The sequence below is a fragment of the Fringilla coelebs genome, assembly GCF_963513975.1.
Source record: "Fringilla coelebs genome assembly, chromosome: 10".
NCBI classification, from domain to species: Eukaryota; Metazoa; Chordata; class Aves; order Passeriformes; family Fringillidae; genus Fringilla; species Fringilla coelebs.
In genome coordinates, this window is record NC_140036.1 from 6052221 (window position 1) to 6064384 (window position 12164).

The window sequence follows — 12164 nt, forward strand, 5'->3', positions numbered from 1 at the left end:
CTGGGAATGTCCATCTCAGAACAATTCTTCTAACTTCAGCCTGTCTTTATGACTTGTCAACGGCTTTACATCTTGAGATTAGTAAAAAAATTACTTTTAAGTATGTCATTCTCTATGTATTTTCTGACTTCTCAAAGAAACACACAAATCAATCAGAACTGAGACTGCTACAGTGCAATTAATTTAACTTGCCTTCTTCACTAAGAATTGCTCAACAAAACCAGTAAAACCAGACTGCTTGGGCCAGTTGTGGTTGGAATTGAGGCTGGGAGGTCCCAAGACATAACACCTACATGGAGTGGGATTACCCAAAACCCCCCCTCAGAGACATGCACATCACTGAAACTGCTTTCATGAATAACTTAGGGCATCACAACCTTGCAGCATGAGCAGAGAGTCACAGATCCTACCTACCCCACCTGTTCCTCATCCAGAATCAAGAGACTTGCACTGACACAAGTGGCCATGAAATTGTTTGGTGAACTCAGAAAACTCACTGATCCTTGTCAAAAAAAGCCATCAAAAACTAAAAGAATAATCAAACAGTGCATCAGTGACCAAACTCCTGAGTTAAACTTAATTTTAGTAGTTCATACTAATGGGTGATTTTATCTCTTTAACTCCCTGGAGTGATTTATTTCATTGCTATCAACACAAGAAAAGGAAAATGATCCTAAAGGGTGTCAATCCCAGCTTATGGAGTGAGCATAACCAGGGTGCTGCTATTACACAACTGGGTCACATCTTGTCACTGGGTAGGAAGTCATTATGGATCTGAACACAAATGTGCCCACAACAGCAGGGAAAGCTGAAATACAAAATTAATTAATGACATTAATTCTATTGTATGAGCTCATGAAGTTTGAAGAATAATCTGTTTTATTTAAAACAGTTGGGTAGAGGGACTAACTCTGCTCTCCCATCATCTTAGTGCAGTCTCCAATATAGCACAGCCACCAAGGATGATAGTTCAGGACTGTGCTCTGCCTGTTCAAAAAATATCTGCCTGTTATAAAATCCAAGATACACGTGAAAACCCATATGGCTGAACACACATTCCTCACCAAACTGCTGCCCAGCAGTATTTTACCCAGCTTATTTACAGCAAAAAGTGAAAGCTACATTATAAAATAGGATGAGACCCACTTGTTCAAGGATTCAGATAATGCAAAGTATCTTTAACTATTCCTAACATTTTACATCCCATATTACTTTGGAACAAGGAAGAAGGGAGCAGTTGAAGAGTAAGGATTAAGCTCCCTGCTATTTCCCCACTTCCTGAAGACAATTACCATTTGGCTGACGTGAGCTGCATTTCAATGGGCTTGTCCCTTTGTAACATCTTCACAAAAATCTGTGGTAACAATTCTCCATCAACAGACACTGAAAAGAGAGAGAGCTCCAAGTCATTCTCATTCAGCCAGGCAAAAAGTGAGTGTCAAACCAGCAGCAGCAGCAGCATTGCACTCACCATTGACCAGAGTCATGGATACCTGGGGATTCTCAAAGGCTAGAACTGAGAAGCATTTCAATGCCTGCATTCGGACCTGTGTAAAAACACAACATTTTTTGAAATTAAATATCAACTCTGACTTCAAAGCAAAACTGGGCTATATTGCTGGATAGACTTGTAGAAGACAATGCTGTATAATCAACACGAAATTGAGATGAAGAATCATGACAGATGGAAACATCTAACTCACACCCTGACTTCTGTCATCTCCCTGATGGAACTATCCTTCTGTAGGGTATGTTGTAAACTCTGAAGAAAACCAGCAAGGTTAAAACCTGGGAACTAAACAGGAAATACTAGTCTTATTTGTAATGCTTCACAAATGTGTAAAAAACAACAGAAGAATAGAAGAATACTATATAACAATGGTACTTATACTTTTCAGGACTCATAAGTACATTAGAGAACCAGAAATATGTACCCTTGAGATTACTATTTCAAATCCTTTGAAGGTGGGCTTAATAAAATGTCTAAAGAGAGCCATCCAACTGCAGTGATTCCAAACTAATCTTAGAACAAATGTACACCATAAATTTTACTGGCATTACACAGCCTCAGGTACCACCTGGATGAAAAGGATGGACAAATTTCTTCATCTTGGCTCCTCCTTCTTCAGTCCAAAGTTTTGATTTAATCAATGTTTCATGGCTGTCTAGTTCCTGAAATCTTTATAACTTCTTTTTTGCCACAGGGAAGATAACCATTATCACCTTCCCAGAGCACAGAACCTAGATTAGTTCAGGTATTAGTCTTTGACTTTCCCTCATACAGGTGCACATATTTAAAGTGTGTTCTTGTCTTCACAAGTGGAAGGACTGAGAAGGAGCTGACCCTCTTGGCAACCAAGTTACAGGTAAAGTGTGATGTCCTCTGAGGTGATGGTCCAGGATGGACTTCCAAAACACAACAGAGAAGGGAGCAGAGACTCAGAAATTCAGGGAGCACAGCACACAGGCAGCTGGTGGCCTCCACACATTCCACAACCATCTATTTTTACAGGTGGGACTTCCTTTTCAGGACAGACCACACTTGCTTCTCTTCAGCTTAACTTCTTATTCTCATTTATTGTTCAACAAATTAGACCACTTGGGTTGCCAAGTGCCTGTTCTTCTTTGGAGCAATGCTAGGCAGCCCTGTTTTCATTACTGCTCCTTCAACTTTACAGTAATATAGCTCTGGTTTTGACAGAATATGGCAAGTAAAAGCAACTGTTATTCCACAAATACACATCATACCAGTTTATAGCTTTGGTTCACAGGCACAGACATGGCTTTTATAATCTCCATTATGAATTCCTTTCATAAACACATGTTAAACAGAGAAGTTGAAATGTCTTACTTTGTAGGAGGTGGAGACCAACAGATGTGCAATGTTCTGAACAGCTCCATGGTTAAATAAGATTGTCTGGTGATCTGGACCCTTCAAAGGAAACATAACACAGGATTTTTAAGACAACATGCAAGAGATTTCCACTGTCTGCAATTTAGTGTTAAATATTTAAGATATATTTCCTAACATTTACTTTGTAATCAGCTGGCATAACATTTTTATTTTATACATAAACAACTGCAACTTATATTTTTATAACATTTGTCCTTTTCTGGTAATCATTTCCACTCTCTCCTTCAATAGGCAATGACATTAGTTCTCATAAATGAAGAAATATGGATAAAGAACTTCTGTTTCTACTCTTCCTACTGGAAACAACTGAAAGCTCCTGATTTTCTCTACAAATCACATAAAAGATCAGCAGTCACTAATGTCTTCCTCACTGTTAATACTAAGCATTTTCAACAATTCTAACTGCAGAAGGGAAGGGATTTCTTCTAAAACTGGTTCCAGACAGAGTGACAGTCCTTTGAGAAGAAATTCACTTTTTCCTCCAATTTTTTATTATTTATTATTTTAGTTTCAAGCATATTTGGCCATAAATTTGGCCAGCCATCACCTATTACTGTCTTCAAGATCTAAGTTGGTAATGTCTGATATGTCAGTATTTTTTCCAAAAGAGCCTTTGGAATTAAACACAAATACTAAATTTTGCAGGAGAAAGCTCTAAGAACTTCTGTAGCATGACAAGGCTTGATGAGGTTGAAAAACAACATGAAATCTCAATACTTGCAGCCCTCAGCAGTCTCTTGCCAAAGCTGGTCTTTGATTTGCAAACCTCTCTTTAAAAGTAGTTTCATAGCTCTGGTCATCTCTGCATTAAGCACAGGCTATGCACATTTAAATTCAGCTTTTAGGATGCCACAGCATTTATCATCCCTCCATGCATTTCCTTGACTAATCTGCAAGTGAAGAAAGACTCTTCACTCCTTAATCTCTAGTTCAAACCTGGCTGAGTTAATGGCACCTCTTACACCCTTGTAGGCATCAGTGACACATTATCTTCAAATCTGAGATACAGCTGAAATCAGATTCCTCTCACAGTCAAAAGAACATTTCTAGAGTATCTCTTACCTCTAAGAAAAAACCATAAAATTACTTTCAGATGTAACATATCTGGTGCTTTAAGAGATGCTTCAGCTGCTACTGCCACCAAGAGCTTTCTACCAAAAAATGCAATTAAAACAGCATGGTTGAAGGAGGAAAACCACTTACATTGGCACACAGAAGTGGCTGAGGCAATGAGTTAAAGCCGCAGCTATGCCAGTGTTGGAGCTGAAGAACAGATATTGAAATATGTGAAAAAAAATGAGTGAGTTTAAAGTAGAAGAAATCATACTGCCCTAGATTTAGTAATTCCCAAGTATTAGTGACTCCTCCATGGGATGCAGGTGGCAGATTCTGTGCAAGCAGGACAGATGCCTGTACAGAGGTGACACCTGGGTGCATCTGAGCTGCACAAGTGGAAATATTTTGTCTGCACACACTGTGTTTGCACACAACCAGCACAACCAGGGAAGCACTAATCCATAAAGAGGGACAGCTGCAAATATAAAGGTGAAATCTGGAGAATGTGATGAAGCATTTCCAAGCAGTTCAGGCCCCAGTTTAACAGCAAGGCTGCCTGGCTTTGTTCCACCTTGGGTACAGTGACAGAGTTCCACTTCTCTGACAGTGACCTTGTTCTCCTAATACAAATGACTGACATATTTCAGGAATAGACATCACTTCTTGCACAATTTTCCATCATGAAATGCCAGTTTTCAAGGAAACATTAGGGTGGCACAATGTAACAACTCATTCCACAAGGACAAGCAGGTACCTAGGTGCCTTTGTCCCTTGGGGCAGGGATCCAGCAGCAGCCTAAGGACACCCAACAAAAGAAGGGCCTGGAGGAAGCTGCCTTGATTACAGGCTTTATCCTGGAGCCTTCCTAAAACAATAAATTCTACCTGCTCACACCACTTGTTCTGAAAACAAATGAACTGAGACAGACAGACTCTTAGCTAATTTTGACTTGCACTTTCACATCCCAGGTACATCAGCCTGATTTCAGTTTACTTATTTGCTTCTATGCTGATAGAATCCTGGCTCTGTATGTTAAGAACTGCATCTGTTCCCCTGTAAATCAACACTTCCCTTGCTCAGGATGGCTCTTCTCCAGGGCACTGCTCCTATGCCATTGATTTTAACTCTGAATGTGCAGGGAGAGGCAGCAAAAGAGAGCAGCAAAAGCAGAAGCCAGCAGCAATATGCTAAGAACCCAAAAGATGGATTTCCTAGCTCTAGAGAACTGGTCTGAGCTTTTCCAGGTAAATGGAAGAGGGCAAGGCAGAAACCTGAGAAACCAACAAAAATGCTGGAAAGGCAGACAAAGAAATGAGCTTTGTGAGCTGAGAACAGTGCAGGGACAAGGAGGGCAGGAGCTGTGGTAAGTCACTGTTAGTTCAATTAATACATCTACTAAGATGAGAGGAAAAAGAGAAATAAAAGCATCAATGCCTCTTAGAACATATGCTAAACCTTACCTAAATAGAAAGGTTTATTTATAGTAACTTATTGCTTCAGGGAAAAAAGTAAGAAAGGTTCTCTCTCTCAGGGCCTTTTGGAGGAAGATGGAGTCTTCATTTAAAATGCAGTGAATACTGAAACTTTCAGTATATATATTTTTATTTATAATTACAAGAATGTACTTTGCCTATTCACTGAAGTGAGAAAATCCCCTGCAAATGTGTCTTCATTGTATTAGACGCATTTTGCTCTGTCTGAAAATACAATCATTGACATTATAAACCTGAAACCCCAAAACTAAACAAAACAGAAGGAGGGGGACATGTCAGATTTTTGCTGAACAGCTGCATTTGCTTGGGCAAGAGAATGAGTTCTTGATCAAATTAACATTTGTGATGATCTGTTTACTCAACCTCAAATATTTTTCTTTGTTATGCAGCTGTTTATTCTGCAAATGCAACCATTTCCTCACACTCATACCCATTACCCTGTCTTTCTTGTGCAGCCTGGTTTCTCTCTGTTCACACAGCCAATAACTTCTTTCCAAAAACCTGATTTTTTCCAGACATTCACTCTAAAATCTGAGAGAGATTTGGGGTTGGAGGAGGCACTCAAAATGGAATGGTGAGTTCAGAAGACCTTCCTCACTTTGTGAAGTGACTGTGCATTTGCACTGTAAAGAACATTTCAGAAATGCAAGCCACCAGGAATTGCTGGAGCTGCAAGGAATGACAATAACTGTTTTCTGCTCTCTCCCAGCCATCAGGGTATATATTCCCTGACTGTATAAACCAACTCTTCTGCCATCCCATAATTAGCCCTGGGTTATTTTTCTTGTAGGCCAACATGGCCTCATTTTTCACCTGTTCAAACTCCTCAGCCTGTTAAGAGGATTTTAAAGGGCCATTTAAACAAGAGGTGCCTCAGTGCCCCTTTTTGTTCCTTAAATACCAGATTTTTTTCCACTATTAGGTATATGTGTGAACTTCTATGGTCCAGTGTAGGCTTTTGTCTTCATGTCTTCTTTAAAGAGCTCCCTAAATATTAGCAGAGTTCTATCTTTATATCCCACTAAATGGACAATTTTCAGTCCTCAGCTTCACTTAGCAGAAGAAATGCAAAGGGATGAGTGTACATAAATAACAGTCAAGGCAGAAGAACACAGATACTTAACAAAGGAGCAATTCACAGTTTCAGAGAACTCGTTTTAAGTGATAAGGTAGTAAGAAATTTTTCAAGGTAAATACTTATAAATTCATAAACTTAGGAACTTTCTCATTTGTTAGTACACAATCTGTGATCCTTTAGTTTTAAACTGTTACTAAAATGGAAAGATGCTGTAAAAAGCTCATTTCCTACCCTGAATTATTTTGATACAGTTATTGTATAATTCACTGGTACAGTAACTCCCAAAAAACTGCAACAATAAAAATCAGTGCTGTGGGGAAACTCGGAGTGGGGGAAGGAAAAGACAAAACTATGTTTGGGGTGGGGTTGCAGCTGGTTTTAAATCAGTTTTCTCAGATCAACAGAACTGCATTACCTAACAGGAATGAACATGTATCTGGATGAACCTGTAAGTGATAGAGCTCAGATGAGAACAGCATTTCTTCTCCTCTCAACCAACAGCACCTCTTAGAGAACAGTCTCTGTGTTTAACAAGGTGAAAGCTGCTGCACAACCTCTGCAAAAAGATGCTCACACTATCCTCAGACATTCAGAGGAAAACCAGAAGTGTTCCAAGATTTATAGTGTTTAAAGTCGAGACTGAAGCTTGCCCAGACTGTTGGCTTTGTTTAGCAGCCAAAGCCTATAAACCCCCCAGATTTGCACATTTTCTTGTACTGCAGAGCAGCATGTATCGACCCCAGTAAGTCTGTACCAAATGCAGAGCAGTACCAGCTCACTCATTACTGGCTCAAACTTCCTGCCACAAAAGGCAGCACACACACAGTTCCTGCAGGCCAGAAACAAGTTGCATAGAGAACATGAATTGTCTTTCTTACTTTGCAGCAGTGGGAGAAGATCTGACATATGTATTCTTGTGTGTATCGAGACCTACTGAGCAGTGCCATGAGGTGGGAGATAACTGTAGCATCCTGCAAACAAGGGAGAAAAGAAGAGAGTGTTAACATTGGATTTCAGCACAGCTTCTTTGTACTTTGTTACTTAAAGGAGCACTCCTGATTCTGCACTCAGTGTTCTTCCTTCCACCAAAACTTTTATGGATACAGAGCAAGATCATTAAAAGCAGTTCATTAAAAGCTGAAGGCACGAGTGACAGTTCTAAGCCAAATCCCCATGGAAAATAAATAAAAGGTCTGTGCAATTGGAAAAAAATAGGAATAAGAAGAATAAAACTTCTGCAATTTGTCTCCACAATATTTGAGAGAAAACCAGTAAAAGAATGGGGGGTGTGAACATTCCAAAATCAAACATGGCCACTGACAGGGATTAGTCCAAGAGTTGCCTTAGTGCTGTCTTCCCACCGGTGTGGTTGACTCAGCTCTTCTCCCAGCTCTGAGTCCAAGGGAGCAGGGAGGGAACACAGTGCATCTTGGACAAGGCACAGTCCCCTGGAACTGATTCATGGGCAGTCATCGTGTCCTCTGCCTTGCAGTCACACACTACAGACACTGCCAGTGTGTGTGACACTGGTGACAGAGAATCCCAAATAAATCAGCAAAAAAAAAACCCCTTATACTTCAGTGGGGGGTTCCCTAAGCCAAGGCAGGGGGGTGGAACAAGATGATCTTTAAAGTCCCTTGCAACCCAAACTTTTCCATGATTCTGTGGCAAGTTCTCTTCTGCAAACACATCCAGTTATTTATCTCTGTGGTGAGTTACAAAACCATAATGTTCAAAAGCTTTCAGTTACTTTTACCAGCACATTTTAGTGGCAGGAACTTGATGATATTAAAAGAAACAATGGGTATTTTAGTTTGGAAAGGGGTAAGCTAAATTACTTCCATGAGATAAAGGGAGCTGAGCAAAGGGAAGGATTGAATGAGCCTTCCTTTCCAAAGCACATGTGCTGTATTGGCCCAAAAAATCTAAGTCAGACTCTGTTTTACCTGCACAACGATGAATTACAACCCTCTGATTTAGAGAGAGGTGAACTGAAATTAGAGCAAAACCTTCCTGCACCTCAGCTCCCTTGAGAGCACTGAAATCAGCACCAGTCTGACTGTTCAGTGACTGTAGATTCACACAGACACCCTGGTTATGAGAAGTTTTACTTTCCAACTACCTGGGAAATTTCCCACCACACTTTTTAATATTGTCAAAATAAACATGCACCAGTCTCCCCTATTTGCAAAAATATTTGAGATTATACAAAGCTTTGCAGTATTTATTTAATATTTTTTTACTTATGTATATACACAATTATCATACTTATTTTAGGAAGCTTTGCTGCTGACAATCCAGCCCTCCTATTCTCTACAGAAAACAATAGGACAAGAGAGCCAAGAAACACACTGAGCATAAACTCAGCTTGTTTCTGCTGCTTGTTTCTCACCAACTGGAAAGGATCAACATGCAACAGCCTCACTTGGCATCTCAGCATTCTACAGAGAGAAAGTTACTTATAAATGACTTTCTCCCAGGTACAGCAGCCATATATCCACGGTCATTTCATGTTTGTGTGCATAGGAAGACCAAAGGACTACCTCTTTCAAGCAACATTTTCAGGGTTTAGCCAACAGCAGCTCCATCTGATCTGCCTTTACACAGAGCCCAGAGCCAAACTTCAGAACCCAAAGGCCAGCAAGGGACTGGTTTGCTTGCAGTGCAATAGTGGACATTCAACCCCAGAATGGGTCAGGCTGGAAGAGCCCAGCAGTCACCTGGTCCCACCTCCCTGCTCCAGCAGGGCCATCCCAGAGCACAGGGCACAGCATTCCAGACTGGAATACCTCCAGCAAGAGAGACCCCACACCCTCTCTGGGCTGCCTGTTCCCAACTACCCTGAGTGAAAGCAACACCAACTGACAATACACCCAGGATTCCTCTGTCTTTTAATGCACTTGACCCATTTAAACAGACTCTTGGCCTTTTCTGCAAATCTTCAGCAGCTGAAGGCATCAAGCCCCATCAGTGCTCAACACAATATCCCAATCAGTGCTAAGAGACTGCTCAGTGACAGAGTTCCCCTGAGACACAACCATCAAGAAGCCAGGAGGAAAGGGAGAAGAGAAGAAAGACACACCAAGATTCACAGGCAGAAATGCTTTAAAAAAGGAGCTTCAAATTGTAAGATGCAAGACCTGCAATCTCCTGCAGGGAAATCCCTGACTATGAAACCTGAAATCTTTCAAAGGATTCAAACTGCAACTAATAAAATCATTATTCAGTTAAACTCTTTTAATCCACACAGATGAATGTGTAACATCTCTCCTTTTGTATCTAACACCAGGGAAGGAACAAACAAACAATTATTTCACATCCTCACCAGAGCAATGGCCCAGATTCACCTAAAACTCCAACAGCATTGATCACAGGAGTATTGACCACAGGAGTATTGACCACAGGAGTATTCCAGCTCCAGTTTATAGATTGGAGGTTTTTGGTAAAGATCTAAGTGGACAGAAATTGAACCTCAAACTGTTGGGAAGCTCTACAGTAGAGCTACAGAAATGGGAAAGAAATGGCACATGGTGTTTGGTGTTTTACTGACCAGTGTGGCACCATGACCCAGTGGTGAATTCCTGGATGGGAAGGTTTTCATACTGGATGATGACAACCATTTTCATTTAGCATTTATGAGACAGGGCTGTTCTGCCACCAAGCACTGTGGCAGGGTACTTGTGGTGCCACTGTCACCCCAACAATGTCATTGTGCATATGATATAAGAGTTAATGAATCCTTGCAAACAACACAGTGACAGTCCCCTGAAATTCTGCCAATACACAAAAATGTGTATTATTAGATATTCTGGACTATACATTTAAGAAGCAATTCTTTACAGACATTTTTTATACACCTTCTCATTATGTTCCATCAAATCTGAAGTGTTGTGAGTATGAAAAGGTTAAAAACTCTTGGGAAGTTCCAAGAGGGCTTCCTTAATGTGTTTTTAAGAAAACTGTTAATTCTACTCTACAATTTTGCTAAAATATCCAATTTGCCAAAATCATTTTGGCATGTTGATCAGAAAAGAACCTAGAAAGAACTAAGGGATGTGTGGACATAACTGACTTCCAACTAAATGTGAACAGTGATTAGGTGTCAATGTGAGGCTATATAATTTCATTTTTATTCAATATTGGTATCTAAGTAACAAAGGTTCTTCCTAGCAACCCTAGTGAGATTGAGTCTACACTCATTAGCTACAGTTAAAACAATGAGATTCACAAATCTATTAAAATGTTGTCTGCTAACAAAGTAATTCCAGGCAACTAAGGACAAATACCTCTATATCATATATACTGTAACAAAATTATTGTCCATACAAACAGAACTCAGAGAGAATTAACAGCTACATTTACCTGCTTGGATCCCAATACCTAATTTCTTCATATTCCTTTTTAACACAAAATTTATAAAGACCTTAAAACATTTCTTTTTAATTGAGGGTTGCTATGCTTTTCCCCAAGTCAGAGAATTGAAATACTTCTATCCACCCAAATAACTTGAATTCAAGCTCTATAAGCTAGAATTTGTTTTCTTACAACTCTCAATTTTAGGAAGCAGTTTGGACTGGAGAACATTCAGCCCTGCTCCTCACTCAGCCACCACAAAGAGCCAGAAGGAAAGAAGGAATGAGGCATGAGAGGCTGACCCAGATTCCTCCCTTAGGAACTGTGGATCACTGAGCTGTGGTGGAGCACATGCACACTTGGCAGTGCAGGCTCATTGCTCATTAAACACCTGGTTATTAATCACTGTAAGATATCCTGATCCTCTCAGCTGTGCCTCCTCCCCTTTACCAAGCCTGGCCAATACCAGGTGATGTCAGGTTTTTCATCCCAAACCTGCCCAGGAAGCAGAAATGCCTTTCACTCATCATTTCAAAAGACTGAGACTTCTCAAACTGATTCCTCATTGTCTCTACAGGACAGAGTCTCATTCTGCTGCAGTGCCTTCACTCTCCAAACTCCTGTAAGGACAGAACTCCCAGCAGGGAATGCACCTCCTCCTGCAAGGCCAGCACAGCAGCCACAGACAGCAAGCTCCCACTGGAGTTGTATCTGGGCCCCACTGAGGAGGAAAAATCACAACTAAGAACATCTGTCAGGAAACATTTTCTGCCATTTCTTTGTTATCAATAAGGTATCAGGAGTTGAAGTAACAGGAACTCAGTCAAACTGGATTTGCCTTAGTGCTTCCATCTACTCAGCAAGCCAAAACACACCCAGCTACGGTGAACTGGCAGGTTTGAATGCACAACAGTCTTGGAATTGAAAGAAGTCTGAACATATGTCTGCACCTCAACAGATCTCTCCCCTGAACTCCATGTCATTCCTCATTTCCAAGTGCAGCATGGTCACTAAATGGGTCTCAGCACCAAAGCCTGCACGCTGCCTGTGCAGGAAGCCTCCATCAACAAGGAGACCTCTGGCACAGCAGGTTTGCATATAACTTGGTGTCACAGCTCAGCATCAGACCCTAAATACCTGCCCTTTCTGAGAGCTCAGTCTTCATCCAGCTCAATGGACAGATCTGCACATTTTCTCAGTACAAACCCTAAGTTTCTATAGGAAACTGCCCAAATGCTTCCACCTCTGGACAACTATTTTATCCTTGGAA

General features: G+C 40.7%; 1 protein-coding gene across 3 annotated transcripts in view; it reads right to left on the reverse strand.

Moving 5' to 3' along the window:
* Nucleotides 1-12164, reverse strand: part of ARMC8 (armadillo repeat containing 8) — a 62634-nt gene that overhangs the window by 21667 nt on the left and 28803 nt on the right. For 2 of the 3 annotated variants that reach the window (XM_084212657.1, XM_084212655.1), the window contains 5 exons: nucleotides 7420-7512; nucleotides 4118-4177; nucleotides 2852-2932; nucleotides 1472-1547; nucleotides 1293-1383 (listed from right to left, as the gene is read on the reverse strand). In XM_084212657.1, the coding sequence (XP_084068783.1) occupies nucleotides 1293-1383; nucleotides 1472-1547; nucleotides 2852-2932; nucleotides 4118-4177; nucleotides 7420-7512 (401 nt within the window). The remainder of the gene's footprint in view (nucleotides 1-1292; nucleotides 1384-1471; nucleotides 1548-2851; nucleotides 2933-4117; nucleotides 4178-7419; nucleotides 7513-12164) is intronic. The other variant, XM_084212656.1, reaches the window with a different exon arrangement.